Raw genomic sequence first — 22500 nt, forward strand, 5'->3', positions numbered from 1 at the left:
TTTTTGTTGTCGTTTTGGGTTTGATTTTGTTTTGTTGTTTTTGTTGTTGATTTTTTTTATTGTTGATATTGTTGTTGTTGATCTTGCTGTTTGTTGTTTATTGTTGTTTATTGGGTGCCATACGTATGGTTTCGATTTTGTTTTTTTCTTTAGGTTCGTATTCAGTTCGGATTCACTTATTTTATTTATCTTTTCCTTCTCTTGTTTTTCTTTAATTTTTCCTTTCTTCTTTTTTCCCTTTGATGATAACATCATCACCATTAATATCATTATCACCACCATCATTATCATCATCATCACCATCACCATTATTATCATTATCATCACCATTATTATCATTATCATCACCATTATTATCATTATCATCACCATTATTATCATTATCATTATTATCATCATCACCATTATTATTATTATCACCATCATTATCATCACCACCATCACCATTATTATCATTATCATCACCATTATCTTTCTTATAATAGCATCTCGACCTCCTTCGCGGGTGTCATGGATGCATCAGCGTGTGAAGTGACCCGAAAAGGAGGATAACATGAGGGGAATGAGAGGATAAGAGGGGAAGTTGGGGGAGGGAAGAGGGGAGGGGTGATGTGGTGATGGCGGGGGAAGGGAGGGAGGCGTGGGACATGGATGGGGGGTGGGGGTGGAGAAGGGTTGGTGTTGGGGAAGGGGTGGGAGGGTGATGTTGGGGGCGATATTTTGGTAGGAGAGAAGGGAGGGGTTGAAGGGGAGGAGAGAGGGCTAGGAGGTGGTGAGGAAAGGAGGGTGAGGAGAAAAGAAACGAAATGAATGGAGGGAGAGAAAGAGAAAGGCAAAGAGACAAACTAATAAAGGCAATGAGAACGACAGAAAGAGAGAGACTAAGAAAACAAAGAAGAGGGGAGAGGAACGGGAGAAAAGGCAAGAGAATAGGAGGATAAGGGCAGGGAGGAGGGGGAGGAGGGGAGGGGTACCAAGCGTCAGCGATGGTCAGTTGATGGACCAATATGTTGCTCGCCTCATTACGTCAGATTAAGTCCTCGTAACGGTAAATACGCGTTGCCCTCGCCTCCCCTTTCCCCTCATAATCGTCTTGGCCTTTCCCCTCCCCTCCTCTGCCTTTTCTTCGTCTCCTCTTTCTTCGTTGTTTGCTCTCTTTCCCTTTTCTTCGTTCTTTCTCTTTTTCTTGTTTCATTTCTTATTTTTCTTTTTTTTTCGTATTTTTGTTCTCGTTCTTGTTCATTTTTTTATGTTCCTTTGTTCTTGTTCTTTATCTTTTTTCTTGTTCTTGCTGTTCATCTTGTTACTGTTCTTTTTTCCCTCCTTCTGATGCTTTTCCATCCCTTCTTCTCTCCTGCTTATTCGCTTTCTCTTTCTCATCCCGAATATCCTGCTTCCGCCTCCCTGACTCGCCATATCTGCTTTTCTCTGCTTCCCCTTATCCATCATTCCCCTTTCCCTCTATTTCTTCCTTTCTTTTCCACTCTCGTTTTCTCTTTCTGTGTCAATGTTTCTGGTCTCTCTGTATACCATGAATCATTACCAGACATTCCGATCAAGTTCGAATCATTCCGATACGTTCCGATACAGTTCGAATCATTGTTAGATGCTCCAGTCCAGTCATTCGCACGCGTTCCAGTCCAGTTCGGATAATTTCTACAAGTTCCAATCAAGCCCGGATATTTCCTGCACGTTCCAATTAAGTCTTGATTTATTCATGGACATTCCAGTCCAGTTCGGGGCATTTCCACACCTTCCAATCATTCCTTCACGTTCCAATCAATCTCGAACCATTCCCAGACACTTCAATCAATTCCTAATCATTCCTTCACGTTCCAATCAATCTCGAACCATCCCCAGACACTCCAATCAAGCCCGAATCATTTTCAGAAGCCGTGCGAGGACTCAGGGTCCTCTTGAGGTGGCATTAGGTTCCAGAAGGTGTCGTGTCGAGTGCCACTTCGAGAGGGACAATTGCCGGGCTGATGGCACCGTCGGAGGCATTGCCACTATTTGTTTTCCAGCATCTCGTCCCGCTCTCTCGCTCCCTTGTCCTCGCGGGTCCAGGACGAGGCGGAGGGGAAAAAAGTGTATATCGGGAGAAATAATTGCTGTTACGGTTGGCGTGGTCGGGTTTGCGTTCGTTTTTCCTTTCTCTTTTCTTCCTTTATTTATCCGTTTCCTTCTTCTCTCCTTGCTTGGTCTTCTTATCCTTTCGTTTCTTTCTCTCTCTCGCTCTTTCTTCCTTCTCTCCTTCTCGTAGCGATGGCGCAAGTATTATTGTCGCTACCATCGTCATCCTCAGCCTTATTCGCACAGCATCTCAACACATAGGCTTATTCGCACAGCATCTCATTTCACGGTCTTATCCGCACAGTATCTCATCTCACAGCCTTATTCGCACAACATCTTATCTCACGGTCTTCGGGGATGTGGAAGCGCGCGTGAGGCAGCTAAGGATGCTGTCAGCTCTTGCCAGCTCCTGCCAGCTCCTGTCAACTGAACGTCATCCTCAAGATATTGGATGTTCTTGGCGCGGTCCTTGAACGGTATAGGGAGAGGGGAACGCAGAGAGGGGGGAGAATTAGGAAATAGAGGAGAGGGATGGGAGAGAAGAGAGGAAAGGAGAGGGAGAACGAGCAGAAGAGAGGGGGATAGAGAGAATGGGAGTGGGGAGAGGGGGAGAGGGAGGGAGAAGAGGGGGAGAGAGAGAGAGAGAAGGGGACGGAGGAGAGGAGAGAGAGAAGGGGAGGGAGAGAGAGATGGGAGGAAAGGGAGGAGAGAGAGGAGAAGGGGAGGGAGGAGAGGGGAGGGAGGGAGGGAGATGGGAGAGAGGAGAAGGGGAGGGAGGAGAGGAGAGAGAGGAGAAGGGGAGGGAGGAGCGGGAGAGAGGAGAAGGGGAGGGAGGAGAGGGGGAGGGAGGACAGTGGGACACGCGTCATCAATGCCGGTCACGCACAAGGGACCCCATGGCGCGGTGATCTCTATATCCTCCATTGCTCACACGATATCCCGCGCTAATGAATTCTTAAACATAATTCTTAATTTCCGTAACTGATTTGTTATAGGATATTTATTCATTTTCGAAGCCGGTCTGTAACATTAATTCTGATTTTTATTTTCAGGTTTTTAAAGTATCTCGCACTGCGCATGCCGTATTCTGCGTTAATGATTTCGTCACTGATTTGCAAATCTGGTTTTGAAAATTTACTATTCAGTTTTCATATTTGATTTGCGAATCTTCCTCTTTAATTTATTTTTTTCTATATATACCTTTTATTATCTTATATATCTGTCTATGTATTACCTATTATATATAGATATATATTGTATATTATATGTAGTTATATGATATATATCTTTATCTCATTTTTTTCTCTATCTCTACCTCTACATTGATTCTATGTTTAAGTTATATGAATATATACTGTAATATCAATCTTTATATAATAAGAATAACCGTTGTAAGTATTTTGAATTTGACTTTGACTTTGTATCTAATTTACGAATCTCTTTATTTTTCGTCCGGGATTAGTGAATCTTTGCGTCTAATTCGGCCTCCTCTTCCCCTCCAGGTACGAGAACCCACGAAGCACTCGTCCTTTGAAGAAGACAAACGCAAGGTAGGAGCGGGTCGTCGGTTTTTTAAGTAGAAGCAGCCTAGGTAGCTCTCTTGGCTCGTTCTTAACTGCACGCCCACTACAGCACGTTCACCACGCCCACTCCGCCACGGCCAGTCACGCCTCCTTTCGCCAATACGTCCCCGAACCAACGTGCACTCTGGACTTAGCAGCTGATAGGCTTCTTGCTGTGCTGTTTATATATATATATATATATATATATATATATATATATATATATATATATATATATATATATATATATAAACACACACACACACACACACACACACACACACACACACACACACACACACACACACACACACACACACACACACACACACACACACACACACACACACACACACACACACACACAGACACACACACATACACACACACACACACACACACACACACACACACACACACACACACACACACACACACACACACACACACACACGTACACACGTACGTACGTGTGTGCACATTTATTACTAGTTGCCTAGGTGAGAGAGTACGTCTGTCGGTCTCTTTGCCATTCTTTTTTCTCCCTTTTCCCTTTTCTCTATCTTTTTCTCTTTTTTGTCGTTCCCTTTTATATCGCTCTTTTTCTCTTCCTCTTTCCCCTCTCCCTTTCCCTCTCCTTCTCCTCCTCCTCCTCCTCCTCTTCCCTTTTCTCTGTCCCAGTTCTCCCCCGCTCCGCCTGTGCAGTGGGACCCAGACGGCACTGAACATTCACGGAAGTTTTAGAAGCGCTTCGCTTTTTTCCGTTTTTTTCCGCTCTCCCTTCCGAAACGCCGCGATATAGAGAGATAGGCGCGGCGAGAACCCAATCTGGCGGTTTCGGGGACGCTAGCGGAAATCAATGGCTGTGCCTTGACGGAGTGTGGCTGGACACGAGGCCGACTGGGATCGCAAGACGCCCCTGCCCCCTTCCCTCCTCCCTTTCCATCTCCCCCCCTCCCTTTCCCTCTTCTTCCCTCCCTCCCGCTTTCTCCCTTCTTCCCTCCCCCTTTCTCCCTTCTTCCCTCCCCCCTTTCTCCATCTCCCTCTTTCCCTTCCTCCTCTCTCTAACTCCTTCCTCTCCCTTCCCTCTTCCCTTTCCCTTCCCTCCTTCTTCCCTCCTCCTTCTCTCCCTCCCCCCTTTCCCCCCTCCGCAAACCTAGGCGTCCGTGTCCGTGCTGTAGGTAGGTAGTTGTAGTGTTGTGTGTCCTTGGCTTCGGCTGACATGTGTCCGATTGCGTGTCCTTATTTTTTGTTCGTTTGTAGTTTTGGTTTTGCTTCGTATTGGGTCGTATGCCGTATTTGTTTGTTTGTTTGTTCGTGTGTAGATCGATCTTCCCTGTGCGTATTATTTTGCGTACTTCAAAAGCAAAGCATGTACGTACGTAGTTCTTAGCGATGAGAAAGGAGTAGTGTAAGCATGTATTAAGAGTGTATTTTGCCTTATCTTTTATCTGTGTGTGTCTTGTACCCAGCGGTTCAGAGAGCTGTACTTGCAGGTAGGGAGCGGGTACTGCTTGCATGCACACGGACGAAGCAATTAAAGGAAAGTTCGTTTCGTCAGACGAGCTTCCTTTTCCTAGGATACGTGTCTATGTTTCATGTGGTCGGCGATCTCTTGAATCATGTTGGTTTTCGAGTTATGTTGAAGTGACGGACAGCGGTTGGGGTAATAGTGTGGATCTGCAGTTGTAGGGGATGGGCTTAGAGGTATGGTGTGATGGATGGCAAAGACAGTGTTGGTATGATGGCTGGAGAGGTCATATACACGAAAGGAAATGCTATATGTACCGGGAATGCCCCTCATATCCAGTGTCGAAGGATCTACACTATATAGTATCTTTTATCTGTCCAGTGTTTGACCCTCTCTCCTCACCCTCCTCTTCCTAGTATCCATTTCTATCTCTATGTCCTGTGCTGCCCTTCTCTCCTCCGTCCCCTTCCCTGCTCTCTCCTCTATCCCCTCTCGCCCTCTCTCTCTCTCCTCTATCCCCTCTCGCCCTCTCTCTCTCTCCTCTATCCCCCTCTCTCTCCTCTATTCTACTCTCTCTCTCTCCTCTATTCTACTCTCTCTCTCTCCTCTATTCTACTCTCTCTCTCTCCTCTACTCTACCTCTCTCTCTCTCCTCTATCCCCCTCTCCCTTCTCTCTCCTCTATCCACCTCTCTCTCCTCTATCCCCCTCTCTCTCCTCTACCCCCCTCTCTCTCCTCTGTCCCCTCTCCCCCTCTCTCCCCTCGTCCATCCACGGGTCCGATATGTAACAGATGTGACGTATCTCGCGCCGCCACGCCTGTGACGGGACATCCACACCGCCGCTAATGACCGCACAGCTGATTAAGCCATTATTAAGCCATTACCCGGCCAGTCCCGCGCGCCGCCGCCTGACCGCTGGCCGCCGGATCTCTCCTCTTCTCCCCTTTTTTCCCACATTTTCCCCCTTAAAATCTTTTCCCCTTTTGTTGCGAGGAACCTTACCCTTCTCTCTTCCTATTTTTAAAATTTTGATAACTCTTTTTCTTGATTTTGTTGTTTTCTCTTTCTTTCCAAACCTACTTTTCTTCATCGACTCTTCGTCTCCTCCTCTCTCCCTCTCCCCTCCTCTCCCCCTCTCCCCTCCCCTCTCTTGCTTCAGGAGGAGGACGACGACGCCCGCCGAAGCGTGGCGGCGGCTGACCATCGCCGGAAGTAGTGGGTGAATAGGGTTTCATAGGGCGGCGCCGTGACATCCGAGGTGGCGCTGATGGAGTGCACGGGAGGATGGACAATGGGCGCGGGTGATAGCGTCTCCCGGGCGCGGCTCCCACACATTACGGGAGATAAAAGGGAGGCTGCATCTCGCGCTTTCTCCTTTCTCTCTCTCGATTCCTTTATTTTATGTTCTGTGTGGCTCTTTCGATTTCTGTTTGCCTGGTTGCTCTTTCTCTTTCTCATTCCTGCTTCCCTTTCTTCTTTTCTCTCTCTCTCTCTCTCTCTCTCTCTCTCTCTCTCTCTCTCTCTCTCTCTCTCTCTCTCTCTCTCTCTCTCTCTCTCTCTCTCTCTCTCTCTCAATCTCTCTCTCTCGCTCCCTCCTTTCTTCCTTTCTTCCTTCCTTCCCTCCTTCCCTCTTTCTCTCCTCATTCTTCTTCTCTTTCTCTCTCTTGCTTCCCTTGCCTTCCTCTGTCTTTCTCTTTGCCCCCCCCTATCCCCCCTCACCTACTCCATCATCACGTCGGCGAGGTCAAAGGTCGGGTCATCCTGGGATAGATTTGTCGATATCGTGCATCTCTCGTCACAGACCGAGTCGCTCTTGGGTCACTCCGTAAATTGTCTCGGATTTTAACTCTCTGGCAACTGTCGCGTTCGAGAGGAGGTTATTTTGGTGAGCGGAGGTTCTGTTCCGCATGCAATATTGTGCATTGTGTCTCAGGCGTGAAGCAGCTGGGAAAAAAATTGACGGAAACCGATGATGATGATGATGATGATTATTATTATGATGATGATGATGACGGTGGTGATAGATTTATTATCATTATAATAATGATAGCAATAATGATAATAATAATTATCTTTATTATTATTATGATGATAATGATAAAATATATGATGGCGATAAAATATGTAATGATAATTATAATATTATTAGTAATGATCATAATAATAAGAATGATAACGACAATAATAGTAGTGATGAAGATTATCATGATGATTATAACAGTAGTAATAAAAACGATAAGAGGAAGAGGGAGAAGGCAAAATAAAAACACCAAAACCCGGGAATATACAGTCGAACGAGAAGCGAAAAGAGAATAAACGGCCAGAGAATCAATAATGGAATCACAATAGAATGATTACGCAATGATACGAAACAAAGGGAAAGATTGCTCGCCCCCCCTCCTCTCACCCCCACCCCCCACCCTCACCCCCCATCAACACGAGACAAGAACAACAGTTGTATTTCCCCTTACATATGGGCGTGGGAGGGGAAGGGGAGGGGGTAGGGGGGAGAGGGGATAAAGGAAATGCCAGAAACGTATTGAATAAGCTATTAAGGGGACAAGAAGATGGTAAGGAAGAGGGGAGGGGAGGAGAGAGGAGGGGAGGGGGAGACATGAGAATGGGGAAGGGGAGGAAAGAGAAAAGTTGAGATAGGGAGGGAGAGGGGAGGAGATTGGGATGGGGTAGGGGAGGGGAGGGGAGGGAAAGATTGGGATAGGGTAGGGGAGGAGGGTGGGGGGAATGGGGAGGCGAGGTGATGATGTCCGAGCAGGGGATAAGCAGCAGCATCCGAGATAACGCACGGATAACACGCACACAATGTTAATTACCGCGCCACATTTTCTTCCTCCTCATTAGCTATCCGCGAGGGGAAAGGGAGAGGAATGAGGGGAATGGAAGAGGGGAAGGGGAGACGGAGAGGGAGAAAGGGGGAGGGGGATGGAAGAGAGAGAGGGGAGAGGGAGAGAGGAGGAGGAGAATGGAAGAGGAAGAGGGAGAGGGTGAGAGGAGGGGAAAGGAAAAAAGGGGGAAGATAAGGAGGAGGAAGGAGAAAAAGAAAGGTGAAAGGAAAGGGGACACACACACACACACACACACACACACACACACACACACACACACACACACACACACACACACACACACACACACACACACACACACACACACACACACACACACACATACACGCATACACTCCCTCTCTCTCCCCCCCCCTCTCTCTCTCTCTCTCTCTCTCTCTCTCTCTCTCTCTCTCTCTCTCTCTCTCTCTCTCTCTCTCTCTCTCTCTCTCTGTCTCTCTCTCTCTCTCTCTCTCTCTCTCTCTCTCTCTCTCTCCGCCTCCTCCTCACGGCGAGCGACGTCGAAGCCCCCGGTGTGTCCCTCGCGTGCCCACCGCGCATTAACGTCGGGAGGACATGTTTGTATGTGTGCTGACGGGCCGCTGTATATCATGATGTCCGATTTATGATTTTTGGCTCTCGCTTCGTCTCTCTCTCTCTCTTTCTCTCTTTTGTCTTTGTTTATTGGCTTTTGTTTTTGTTTTTGTTTTGTATTTTGTGTGTTTGTTGATTTGTTTTGTTTGTTTGTTTATGGCGTCTCTCTCTTTTTTCTCTTTCTTTATTGGCTTTTTTGTATTTTGTGTATTTATTGATTTTTTTTTTCGATGGAGTCAATATTGAGTTGGGTTTAAGCGTGGTCAGTTTTTCTCCTCTCTCTCTCTCGTCTGCTTGGCTCGTGGGTTTGATTCATCCGTTTCTCATCCACGTTTTGGAGTCCCCCCCCATTCTAAGTTCTCCCCTCCCCCATCCCCTACCCATTAAAATACACTTCTACGCATCACCCATTGGAATATCCCTTCCATACTTTCATCACCTTCTTACATCATCCTCCCACATTACCTCTTCCCCCACATCAGTCTCCCATATTAGCTCCTCCATCCCCCTATCCCCCACATCACCTCTTCTTTCACCCTCCCACATCCCCCTCCCCAACATCACACTCCCCCACATCACCCCCTCCGACACCCCTTCTTTCAGCCTCCCACATTCCCTCCCTCACACCACCCCTTCTCTCACCATCCCCCACCTCACCCCCTCCAACACCCCCTCTCTCACCCTTTCACATTCCCTTCCCCACATCACTCACCCCCTTCATCACCCATTGGAGATCCATCCTCCCCCTCCTCCTCCGCCCCCCCCCCCCCACCTCGTCCTTGGTCTATTGGTGCTCCTCACCGGAACCTTTCCATGATGGATACCCTGTCGAGGCCTGTGTGTGGTCATGCGCCCCCACAGATCTGCTGAGGGGGGTGGGGTGGGGGTGAGGGGTGAGGGGGCTATTCCCCTCTTCCACTCTTTCTTTCGTCTTTCCCACTTTTCCCCCTTTTTCGAACTCTTGTGTTTCTGTCATGTTTTTTTTCTTCTATTTTCTTCTGTAATTTTCTTTATCTTCTCTCTTCCTCCTTCTACAATACATTAGCTCCAGAAATACATTCATAGATCGCATAAAAAAGGGTATTGGAAATTGAAAGAGAGAGAGAAAGAGAAAGAGAGAGAGAAAGAGAAAGAGAAAGAGAAAGAGAAAGAGAAAGAGAAAGAGAAAGAGAAAGAGAGAGAGAGAGAGAGAGAGAGAGAGAGAGAGAGAGAGAGTGAGAGTGAGAGTGAGAGTGAGAGTGAGAGTGAGAGTGAGAGTGAGAGTGAGAGAGAGAGAGAGAGAAAATGAATGAATGAATAAATGAATATGTATCTCACTTGATGCATTCTATAGATGCTAATAAAGGATAGAAGAGAAGAGAAGATATTAATTTAATAGAGAAGTGACGGAATAAGAGGAGGGAGAAGACAATAAGAGATAATTCCCCGTTTCGCGTTCTCTCCCTTTTCGCGGAACGGAGGAGGAGGAACAAGGGGCAAGAATGACCAGGCCGTAACAGCCGTAACGAGCACTCACACGCGACTATCAATGGGGGGGGGGGGTATGAGGGGTGATGCATGCGAGTGAGGGGGAGTGTGGGGGGGAGGGTAATAGTAGCAGCAGCAGCAGTAGTAGTAGTAGTAATAGTAGAAGTAGTGTGTGTGTGTGTGTGTGTGTGTGTGTGTGTGTGTGTGTGTGTGTGTGTGTGTGTGTGTGTGTGTGTGTGTGTGTGTGTGTGTGAGTATGAGTATCAATATGAATATGACTCCGGACGGTCGTATCCACGTGTGTGCGTAACGCGTGCCAAGGTCATACCCAAACGTCACACCGGAATCCGGCGGGCAATGTCAGGCACATGACATGCACGCCCACTCCGCCCGCTGGCATTCCTTGACAATTCGCTGTTCCTAATTTGCTTCCCCCCCCTTTCTTCCCCTGCACCCCCCCCCCTCCTTCCTCTGCACCCCCCCTCTCCCTCTCTCCAATCGCCCCCTCCTTGTAAAATTCATATGGAATTCATACGAATTGCGTGGGTCAATTTAGGGTGAGTTCCGGTGGCTCTGGTAATCATATTCTTTTCTTTGGCCTTTTTTGATTGATCAAATAATGAATTTTATTTATTTTTATGCAATTTAGGGTACGTTTCTATGGCTGTAGACTTCAGAAGTTCGAGTTTCCGATCTCTGTGGCTCTAAAATCTTGTGGCTCTCCAAACTTGATGGCTCTAATAGAATGTACGTGTCAAAGTCAAAGTAAAAAAAAAAAAAAAAAAAAATATATATATATATAAATAAATAAATAAAATAAAATCCTGTAGCTTTCCGAACTCTGGCCTTCACGTTACAGAGCGCAAGGGGTTTGTGTGACACGAGAATTGCAGGGCCGCGTGCAGCTGTCCTCGCTCCAGCCATTTATATCCACCGTGGGTTTTGCTCCTACAAAGGAACTGGAGCGAGTCGTGAATCAGTGGCATGAGGAGGATGTTGATTGTCCTGCTAAGTGGCATGTCCTCATTTCTGTTATGTTGTTATTAAGCGTAACCGGAGCTGTTCTTCGTGGCGTCGGGTGTTGTGTTAGCTTCACCGCGCTGCGTGTTGGTGGGAAAAAAAGCAAAATTGTCATGAATAAATGGGGAGGTCTTTACAAGTTGCGGTGGTTAGTTTCACCGATTTGCATGCCGATGGATCTCATAGCGAAATTGTCGTAATTATTTTCTTGGTTATGTTTAGAGTTGTAATAGAATGGGTGTTAGCTTCACCGAGCAATAGTCGTGGTAAATAATGCCAAACTTTCGGAATACCACCCGAGTTTTCTGTTATTTTCACCGATCTGCGGGATGAAAACCTCACTTCATGAATAATACCTAAAAGAAAGAATATTGTTTACTTATGAAAACGACAAATATCAAATAAAATCAGATTTAAAAAGGCCGCGAAAAACGACGCTCGCTGACGACGAATCGCTCGGGAAAAAGCGGTATTTCGGCCGCCATTCACCTCCACGGCGCGGCGCAGAAAGTCGGGTGTCAGGACGACCGCGCTTCATTTACGCTTCTCGAGATTAATTGGCTCTACGGCGGGGCTATTTCTGGGACTCTCGTCGTCTCCCGCGCAATCGGACGATGCCGGGGGAAGGGGGGGGGGAGACGGGCCTGGGGGGAATAAGATATATCGTGTAGATATATCCTAAACAAAAGCAAGACACGGTATCGGCAACAAATCTAGTACAAATCAAGTACAAGAGCATCGACAAAACATTAACACATCAATAATTACAACAGCAAATCACCAACAATAGTAATATCAAATCGCCAACAAAAACATCACCATCAGCACTGACAAAGCCCGAAGATTGCCATCAGTTGCTCTTTATTTTCATCCGAAGCCTCGTCGTCCGTGAACCAACGAGAGTTCGGAGTCTCGTCTCGGAATCTGCGGGAGAAGGCGCTCTGCTTTCAGTTTTCGACACGTAGGGAAACTATCGCCCCTTAATGATGTCAGTGAAAATACGAATGAGGTCCCTACTATTGATGTCAGTAAGATTGAAAGTAAGAATTGGGGTCTCTAAGAATGAGGTCAGTTATATTGAATGTCACGAATGAGGTCTCTAATAATATCAGTTATATTGTAAGTACGGGGTAGGTATGGGGTCTCAGTGATGTCAGTGATATTGAAAGTCACGAATGAGGTCTCAAATAATGATGTCAGTAAGGTTGAAAGTACGAATGGTCTCTACTATTGATGTCAGTGATATTGAAAGTCACGAATGAGGTTCCTAGTTATGATGTCAGTTATATTGAAAGTAAAGAAAAGGTCTCTACTTATATTACTAATATTTCCCCCATCGACGGATAATGAAACGGCGACGACAGTGAAAATAACGCCCAGGATGTACAGGAACCGGAAGACCTGTGGCACCATTCGACCCTTGGTGGGTGCCACGGAGGGAGACACGATATGGCACTTATTCGGTAAAGGACTTTGTATGCAAAGTACTTAAGTCCTTTTGGTATTTGACGAAAGGAGAATTACTCTTGTTCTGTCCGAGTGGCTGGTTTACCGAAGACTCGTGTGTGACATTATTATTTTGTTGTTGTTGTTATTATTTTTTTAACCCAAACCGTGTGCACCCAAATCTGGAGCCTCGTTTCCCGATTGCTTCGTTTTACTCAAGGACGGATTACCTCAAAACAAGTCTACCCCAGGGTCATTTACCCAAGTCTTTGCCCAAGACCTACCCAAGCCTCTCTTGCCCAAGACTCTTCTACCCAAGCCGCGTGTACCCAAACCTCGTTAACAGGATCCTCGTTTACCCAAGCCTTAGCGGCGTGTCGACATAAGGTCCTTGCGGGCGGCGTGGGTGGCAGAGGGGAAGTGGGGCGTAATTAGGGTTTAGGGACACAAGGGTTGGAGGGTGGGAGGGGAGGGGGAGAGAGGGAGGGAAGGGAGTGAGGAAGGACGGAGGGAGGGTGGGTGGAGTGAGGAAGGGTGGAAGGGGAGAGGGTGGTGGAAGGGAAGGGGGAGGGAGGAAGGGGGAGGGAGGAGGGGGAGTGAGGAAGGGTGAGGAAGGAGGGAGGGAGGGAAGGGAGCGAGGAAGGGTGGAAGGGGCGCGTGTACGACCACGTGTTTCCCACCTGTGCTCGTTCCAAGGGAGCCTCACTTTGCTACTCGTACTCGTGGGAGAGAGGGGAGGGAGGAAGGAAGGATGGGAAAGGAAGGGAGGAAGGGGAAAGACAGGAAGGGAGGAAGGGGAGAGAAAGGAAGAGAGGAAGAGGAGAGAAAGAAAGGGAGGAAGGGAGGAAGGGGAGAGAAAGGAAAGGAGGAAGGGGAAAGAAAGGAAGGGGAAAGAAAGAAAGAAAGGAAGAGAGGAAGGAAGGAAGGAAGCGGAGGGCACGAGACGGCTCCGGAGAGGCGCGGGCGGGGCGCGGGCGGAGGAGGAGCAGCAGCCTCCATCAGCACGCGAGAGGCGGCGGCCGAGAATTAATTACTGCAGCGACGGGTCACTCTTTTTGCGCCTCCGCCATACGTCTCCGTCTGTCTGAGTCGCCGCCTTCGCCTCCTCCGCCTCCTCCGCCTTATTCCCTTCTCCTCCTCTTCCCTTCTTCCCTCCACGTCCGTCTCTGCTTCACCCTTCCTACCCTTCTCTACCGCTATTTATTTTTGTACCCTCCACTTCCACCTCCTCAACCTTCCGCTTCCGTCGCTTCGCATCATAACTACCATAATCTTCATCACCACCACCACCATTTTCACCACCACCACCTCCACCATTCTCATCGCCACTACCACCATCACCACCACCTTCACCACCATTTTCACCACCACCACCTCCACCACCATTTTCACCCCCACCCCCACCACCGCAGGCCATCCTGCTTGTCTGTCAGCGCCCGGCATTGCAGCCCCGCGCAGGCAAGGTTGTTGATGTTGGGCACAAAGCTGTTGCATGATTTGTGCCCGATAATGTGGCGTCCTTTTGCCCAGGCACGTCGCGGAGTTGCTAATCCGCGCCGTAAATTACTCTGGAGGGTGTCAGCTTCCTCCGGGGATGCTTGGCGTCTTTGTGGCAGGCGGGCTGACACTTCGGGCTGACACTCTATCGTGACACCATTAATGCGGTAAATATGTTTATTTAGCCGTTGGCTTAGCGAGGAGGTGGGAGGGAGGGGAGGGGAGTGAGGGGGGAGGGAGGGAGGGAGATGAAGGAAAAATGAGGGAGGGAGTGGGTGTGGGTGGGAGCGAGGAGGTGGAGGAGGGAGAGGGGCTGGGGAAGGAGGGAAGGAAGGAGAGAGAGAAAGAGTGGGGGAGGGGGGTGGTAGGAGGGGAGGGGGTTGGTTGAGGGATGGGGGGAGGGAGGGAGGAAGGAAGAAAGGAAAGAAGGGGTAGGGAGGAAGAAGGAGGAAAAGAATGTAGGAAGGGGGAGAAGGAAGCAGGAAGAAGAGGAGGAGGAGGTTGGCAAGCAACACGGCGAGGATGACCTTAGGGTAGGAAAGAAAGGAAGAAGAGGAAGAAGGAAGAGACGATGCCCGCGCCGGGCGTGGAAAGAGCTAAAAAAAATGTTCAGGGAGCGACACGGTGCTGTTTCGCGGGCGTTTCGATCCTCCCGCGGGCGTGCTGCAGGGCTCACGGGCGTCCGGGCGATGGGGCGCGAGGGCGGTGCAGTGACGAGCCTCCTCTGAGCGGCCGGTGGTCGGTGGGCGGCTGCGAGTCCATATTTTAAGGGCATCTTCGTCGGGTTGAATGAATTGATCAGCGATGGGCCGTTTCCAGTCATGAACCCCGAATTACATTGTCAGGCGCGTGATTGATCGGGGCGAGTTTATCATGCATCGGGAAGCATGTGCGGAGGGTTCGCCCCCCCTCCCTGCCCTCCCTGCCCCCCCTCCCTCTCCTTGCCCTCTCCTACCTCTATCCCCTAGCCTTCTATTCTTCTCCCTACCCTTCCTATCCTGCCCACCCTCCCTGCCCTTTCTTCCCCCCTCTCCCCTGCCACTCCCACCCTCTCCCCTACCCTTTCTACCCCTTTCCACCCTCCCTCCTCCTCCCTGCCCTTCCTTCCCACCCCCTCCCCCTCCTCCTTCTTTTCTGGGTTATACTGTCCGCCGAGCCTACAACCCGTAGCCCACATCCCAAAACCCACCCGTTGCCGCCCACATCACGCCCATCGCAGTCCTGCCTTGCATAGAGAACCTAAGTGTAATTACTTCTGTTTACAAAAGAGAGAAAGAAAATGAGAGAGAGAAAAAAAGAAAGAGTGGGAGGAGAAAAAGAAAGAGAAAATAAAAAAAGAGAGAGAAAGAGAAAAAAAGAAAGACCTAACCTTTCTATTTTCCCATTTTTTTCTTCTCTCTCCTTCTTCTTTCGTCGCCTGCCAATTATCGCCTCCTTCCTTTGCATATCCTTCGAATTAATTGCCTCGTGACCCACATTGTTGGCTGGAATGTTCGGCTCGGTTTTGCGCACGTTTTCGCTTTTGTTGAGTTTGCCCTTTGATTTTTTTCCATTTTCTTTTTACTATTTTTTATTGTTTTTAGGTTTTCGGTCACGATGGGGGGGGGGGATTTTTTTTTGTTCCGTGTATGTATGTTTGTTTGTTTATTTCTCTCTTTTTCGATTTTCTTCCTGCATCTTTTTTTCCTTTCTTTTCTTACTCTTTCCTCTTTTTTTCTTGTTATTCATCTTCACCTCCACTTCTTCACTCCTTCACTTCCCTTCTCCCTCTGAATCATTCTATCCCTCCACCACCCCTTCCTCCATTCCCTTTTCCCTTCACCACTCCTCTTTTCCCTTCCCTCCCACCTCCACTCCCCTTCCCCTTCCCCTCCCTTCTCCACCTCCTCCACTCCCCTTACCCCTCCCCTCCCTCGTCCACTTCCCTTCCCTCCCTTCTCCACCTCCTCTACCCCCTTACCATCCACTACCACCCCCTCCCCTTCCCCCCCCCTCCTCCCCTCACTCCACTACCTCCTCCCCTCACTCCCACCCCCACTACCTCCTCCCCTTACTCCCCTCCCTCCTCCCCTTACCCCCCTTCTCCACTCCCCCCTCCCGGACGTCTCAATGCCCCCTCCCCTTCCCTACCCCCTCCCTCCTCCCCTTCCCTTACCCCCCTCCCGGACGTCTCAATGTTCCTCACGACCCGCCATTGTTGCGCCAAGCCTAAACTTCAGGCAAATTAATCGTGCCGTTTTGTCTCCGGGCGAGCGCCGTCCCGAGGTGCGTAATGCCCGGGAATTGATAACCCTTTCGGGCCTCGAGAGTTCGGGTTGGATCGTTTGCTCGAATGGGAGGCGTGGGCGATTAGCTGGGGGATGGTGGGGTGGGGGTGGGGGAGCAGGGTTGGCGGTGGGGAGGGTGGTGGGTGGTGGAGGGTTTTGGGTTTGTGTGTGTTTTGAGTGTGTTGGTAACGCTGATATATTTTTTTCTTCTTCTTGATCTTGTTCTTTTTCTTGTTCTTTTCTTTTTTTCTTCTTTTTTCTACTTGTTCTTTTTTCTTTTTTCTACTTGTTCTTTTTTATTTTTTCTTCTTTTTCTTTTTCTTTTTGTTCCTTTTCCATTTTTCTTGTTCTTCTTTTTCTTCTTGTTTTTCTTTTTTCTTCTTGTTCTTTTTTTCTTTTTCTTGTTATTTTTCATATTGTTCTTTTTGGTTGGGGTGTTTTGGATGAATTGGTTGCATTGGTTATTCGTGGTGGTGATGATGATGATGGTGATGAAGATGATGGTTATGATTATGATAATGGTGATATTGTTGGTGATGGTCATCATGGTGAAGATGATTATGGTGATGATGCCATTAACAGGGCGTGGGAAACGAATGGTGATGATAGTGACGACGGCAGCATAAATGGGGTGTGAATAACGAGCGATGGCGATCCAAGTGATGACAAGGTATTTATCAATGGAGCGTGAGCACTTGAGTTGATGTTGATAATGGTGATGGCATAATGGTGATGATGGCGGCCGGCATAATGGGGCGTGGGTAATAGGTGTGATAATGACGTGGTGAGGATGGTGAGGCGACGGGGCGAGTCAAGGCCAAGTCAACAGTCGTGAATCCCTTGTCTCTGCTTGCGCCTGCGAGGAAGCTCCTCCTTGCGCCCCCCCCCCCCCCGATTGCAAGGCTTTGTTGCAGGTCGTCCTCTGCTAATTCCTCCTCCTCCTGCTCCTCCTCCCCGGGTGTCCCCTCTCCTCAGATCGCCCCTTGCCTTTCCCTCCCCACCTATTCTCCCCCGACGAGGTGATGTACAAAGGGACGCATCCTCCCCCGTGGCTGATCCCCGGCCGGTTGCTAAACCACTTTTGCCGAATCTTATAATTTTTCCCCGTCTGGAAATGACCTCTGTACCCGAGGGCGGTAAGGGCGACGGAGGGCGCGCTGGGGCTCACGGGCGAAGACCCTACGGCGGGGGGTGCGTAAGGGCGGTGTTCGCTTGCCCCCGCCCGTGTTATCTGTGCATCGCGCCTTCAATCATGGGTAGCGAGGGCGTCCGGGGCAAGACAGGCACACGAGCGCCCCTGATCCAGCGAGCGTTTTTGTTTCCAATATTTTTATCTGTATGTGTTTTGTTGCATATTTGGACGGCTGCAACACGAGGGCAACGCGGTGCAATTAGTTCAGCCTCTCTGCCCGGCTCTGCAAGGCTCGCTGAGACTGCTGACATCTCTCATCCGCGCGATAAGGACGCGGGGATGAGACAGTGAATGGGATTCCTGGCGACATCGCGCGATTCATTCTGCGATCTCGGCCGTGGCGCTCGGGGATTTATGGAGTTCAGAGGGACCTGCAGGTCGCACGGTTACTAGGAGCGACTGCCGGGACGAACAAGCGACTACTAGGATGCAAGAATAACGAAAGATATGAGCGGACTACCAAGGCGAAGTACTACCGAGGGCGCACGAGACCCCGCCCCAACTGCCTGCCTGTCGGCGGCGGCCAGAACGGGAGCGCGACAACGGTGGCGGGTCGCCGCTCCGTATGGATCTGCCACAAGCCACATCCTGCGCCGTAATTTATGGTTCGGGTTTTTGCATGTGTAATCTAAGCCCGGGTTGCAGTGGGACCCGGTCGCGGCCCCGTGGCAGATCGTCGTTACGACTCCGCGCCCGCCATTTTTCGCTCCTTCGCTCTTTTTGGGAGTCGTTCGCGCGGGCCGGTCCCCTTCATCCGTCGGCGGCCACGAACTCTTCTCGTGCGGGGTCGTCCTTGGTCTTCTCTGCACTGTTTCTACGTCTCTCCACCTCTTCGTATTCCGTAATCCTCTGTTCTTCTCGTCCTCATCCTCATTCCTTCTCATCCTCTCGATCCTTATCCCCAACCCAAATCCCGCCCAGCTCCATCCCATCCCCATCTCCTTCCCACTCCCTCTCAACTCCCAACTCCCTCCCTCCCTCCATCCCACTATCTCCCAACTCCACCTCCGTCCCTTCCCCCCCCCTCCCCCCCTCCACTCCGCGTGGGCCGGCCGTCTTCCCTCTCCGTCCCGATGATGGAGGAGATGAGGCCGTCGCATTAATCTCCCGCAGTGATTAATTGTTGTATCTTGATTGGGGTTGAAATTGGATTCCAACCGGAGCCCGAGGCGAACACCGGCCGTCGTGTGCGTAGTCCCGGCGAGCAAAGTAGCCTCGGTGTACATTTGTAGCCCTGGTGTACATACGTGGGCGATGATGTAGTCTCGAAGAGTCGGGTTGTGTACACAAGCACTCGCCCTGTACACATAGCTCCCGGCGGTGCTACTCGGTGAGTGATATTTATGTTGCCGAAGATTACAGGCAACCATCATGCAAGAGATTGCTGTAATTTCGACCTCTAATAGAGGATAATGCGGCCTTTTGATTGGTCACTGTGCCCTGCGTTAACGGGTCTTGATTGGTCAGCGAATTGTGCAGATAAGGTTTGAATGGCTGGGACATCAGCAGTAAACGAGCGCTGATTGGCCTGAAGTGGCTTAAACGGGCACTGATTGGCTGGGGCGACTTCGCTCTGATGCGCCTTGTCGTTAATGGGCGCGTAAAGGTTATGAGAGGAGGGAACGACGGGGAGGAAAGGGGAGAAGGGGGCGGTAGTGTGGGGTGGGGGAGGAAAGTTCGGGGGAGGGGGAGGAAAGTTAGGGGGAAGGGGCGAGGGCCATGAAAGGTAGAGGGAAGGGGGTGGGTGGAGAAAATATTGGGGGCGAGAAAAGGTGAAGAGAGGGGGAGGGGGAGGGAGGAGTGGCAAAGGGAAGGGGGCAGGGGCGAGGAAAGGGAGGTGGAAGGGAACGGTGGCGTCGCTGTAGCAGTTAAATTGCTGTATTTAGCTGCAGCGTGCAAATCGGCGCAGATTGCAGTGCGGTCGTTCGACATTTAGGTTAAACAATGGGAAGGGAGGTAACAGGCCACGAGAAAGCAAAGATTGAAAAATATAGTGATGGATGACGGGGGGGGGGGGGGGAGAAGGAGAGAGAGAGAGGCGAGAGGAAGTAAGAAGACAGACAAGAAAGAGAAGAGTGGTAAAGAAAAATAGAGACGAGAAAGAAGAGAGAGAGGAAAATAGAGACCAGGACAGCGCAGACGAGCGCCGGAGGACCACCGAAGACGGCGGCGGCGTTGAGGGCCGGGCCCACCCTTGCAAGCGTGTGGGCCCCCTGCAGGGCGGCGGCAGAGGGTTATAAAGACGTTATGTAGTGATGCTGATGGTGAGTGTCAGCCGCATCAGCTTGTTGACTCTCATAAACCACCTCGCAGCAGGAGGCTCAGTGTGCCGCCCTCTCCTGCTGCCTGCTTAGCTCATGGGGCTGCTGCTCGTGCTGCTGACACCTCGCTCGCCTCCCCTCGTCTTGCCTCACCGCCCTTTGCCTCGCTTGCCTCGCCTGGCCCGCCGACAGGAGCGACAGACAGCGACAGATGGAAAGGAGAGGGAAGAGAGGAGAGCTAGGGCATGAAAGGAGAGGGAGAGAGAGAGAAGAGGAGAGGAGGGAGAGAGGAAAGGAGAAGGAGAAGAGGGAGAGGGAAGGAAGAGGGAGAGGGAAGGAAGAGGGAGAGGGAAGGAAGAGGGCAGAAGAGAAATAGGAAAAGGGGAGATGGAGGAGCAGAAAGAAGAGCGAGAGGGAAGTGAGGAGGAGGAGAAAGGAAAGGAAAGGAGAGAAGGGAGAGCGTGGAAGACACGCTTTAGATACAGCGGGGAGAGAATGGAAGGGAGGGGGAGAGGTACGGAGGTCTCCACCACGGTATCAGGTGGTGGGGGCGCAAGAGATTCCTCTTCAATACAACTTCGCTTCCCTTACTTTATCCCTCCCCTCCTCCTACCTTCCCCCTCCCCTGCCTTCCCTCTACCTTTCCCCTCTACCTTTCCCCTACCCTCTCCTTTCCTTCCCCCTACCCTACCCCTACTCCTTCTATGCCCCCCAACCTCCCTCACCCGACCCCCTCTCCTTTGGCCTCCATCCTGCCAGGGCGTTGCAGTGGGAGATGAGGGATGGGGTTGGGGGGGGGGGCGTAGATCTCCGGTGGCACTCGGCTAGCGATAATATCTAGCAATATTTTCTAGCGATATTTCTAGCGATAATTTCTAGCGGTGGATTCGAGCAACGGTGCCTAACGAGGAATGTTAAAAAGGAAGGCAAAGTGGGCAAAAGAAGAGAGGAAGAGACATACGAAGAGATAGATGAAGCGGGGGATAGAGAGGACCGTGCGAACTGGGAAGGGAGAGAGAGAGAGAAAAAGCTGCACGTCCCGAGCCTAATTAACATTAAAAATCATCAGCCAATTACGGAGAATAATCGGCAGTAAAGTCTTGGCGCGTTGGGCCGTCTATTAAAATATGGGTGATGTATCAGGCCTTATCTGATCCCTGCCACGGCCGGCGGCGGCGCGGCCTTCGTCCCGCCCGGCTTCGCGGCGTCGGCTCGCTCGCGCCCCGGTCCTGCGGCTCTCCGGCTCTCCGGCTTTTCGGCTTCTCGGCTTTCCGGCTCTGCTTGCGTTGCTTTCGGCCAAGGCGAGGATGGGGGGGGCGAGGGATGGCCGCGCTGGCCCTCCGACGCCGCCCGGCCCGGCCCGGCCTGGCCACGGCGGTGATTGACGAATGCTCGCCTCGCATGCCGCACGCCCATCGCTCAGGCGGGCGGGCGGACCTGCAGCACACGCCCATGCAACTCACGCACACACACGCACAAATACATATACGCATGCACAAACACATACACAAATAGACGTTTACACTAACAAACACACACACATGTACTTATAGAGCGAGTGAATGAGTGTGTGATTGAGCAAGTAAATGAGTGAGCGAATAAGAGAGAAAAGGAGGAGAAAGAGAAAGGGAAAGGGAGAGAAAAATATAAATAGTTTTCATATGATGATGATGATGATGATGATGATGATGATGATGATAGTGTCAAGACATACAGGATGAATTTGCTCTGAAGTCGTCGCGTTCCTCCCCGGCCGCTACCCTTGGGGCGGACCTGCTCTCAACACAACGCCAAAGGGAAGGGGGAAGTGGGAAGAGGAAGTAAAAAGAGAAGGGGAAGGGGGCAGGGGGACAAGGGAAGTGGGAAGTGGAAGTGGAAGAGGAAAGAGGAGATATGGGAGGTGGAAGGGGGAAGGGGAGGGGGACAAGGGAAAGGGTCGGAGGACAGTGGAAGGGGAAGTGGGCAGAGGAAAGGAGAGGGGGAAGTGGAAAGGGTACATTAAATGGGGAGAGGGAGTTCAGAGGGGAAGGAGACGAAGATATTCAGAGAGAAGAAGAGGAAATGGGAAAGTGGAAAGGAGACAAAAAGCTCTGAAGGAGATATGCCATCCTCAAATGCATTCGCTGCCTTCCTTCTCAATCTGTTTAGTGGGCGTGAGGACAAGAAGGGCGTGGGCGTTATCGCTGAGGAATGCGCCCGCTGCTCCCCCTCCCCCTCTCCCCCTCCTCCCCTCAACGTTAGGCCGTCAAGGTGTGGGGCTTACCTGTTGCCATAATGAAGTATAGCGGCTGGATTTATAATTGGGAGGAGGGAGCTCCATCACGGCCTCCGCGGCAGCCCGTCCGGTGGGCGTCGGATTACCTCATCTGTCCAATCGCAACAGGGGGTCATAAAATACTGCATTCTGATTGGCCCAGCGCTCGCCTCCCGCTGTCCGATTGACCAATTATCGGATGGTAATGAGAGTAGTGACCATTGTAGGCTAAGGCTTCAAACCCGCGATCCTTATCTAAGCAAAATCAAGCATTATTTAATTCCGACATCTCATTACAGGGGCAAGAGAGTCGTATCCATCACGGGGCCGGAAGGGCCATTCTTCAGCGCCTGCGTCGGGTGATTTAAGCCTTAGAGACCCCGTGATTTACGCCGCGTCCGTTCCGCGGAGGTTTTAATCGTTAATGTCCGTCGTCAGGAATTTATAGCGATCGAGGCATTATCAAAAAAGTCATAATTTGGCCCGGGATGGCTGGGCATGAATATGAAAATTGTACATTACTGCGATGGCGGTTGGAGGGGGGGGAGGGGA

The 22500-nt window shown here is 50.4% G+C and overlaps 1 protein-coding gene across 6 annotated transcripts in view; it reads left to right on the plus strand.

The window, feature by feature from the left end:
* LOC113812850 (AT-rich interactive domain-containing protein 3C) overlaps window positions 1–22500 on the plus strand; it is a 210754-nt gene that overhangs the window by 74820 nt on the left and 113434 nt on the right. For 5 of the 6 annotated variants that reach the window (XM_070118843.1, XM_070118845.1, XM_070118847.1 and 2 more), the window contains exon 4: window positions 3576–3623. The exons of the other annotated variant lie outside the window; for it this stretch is intronic. In XM_070118843.1, coding sequence (XP_069974944.1) covers window positions 3576–3623 — 48 coding nt within the window. The remainder of the gene's footprint in view (window positions 1–3575; window positions 3624–22500) is intronic. 6 annotated transcript variants of the gene reach the window in all.

The sequence above is a fragment of the Penaeus vannamei genome, chromosome 43 (genome assembly GCF_042767895.1).
Source record: "Penaeus vannamei isolate JL-2024 chromosome 43, ASM4276789v1, whole genome shotgun sequence".
In the NCBI taxonomy this organism is placed as follows: Eukaryota; Metazoa; Arthropoda; class Malacostraca; order Decapoda; family Penaeidae; genus Penaeus; species Penaeus vannamei.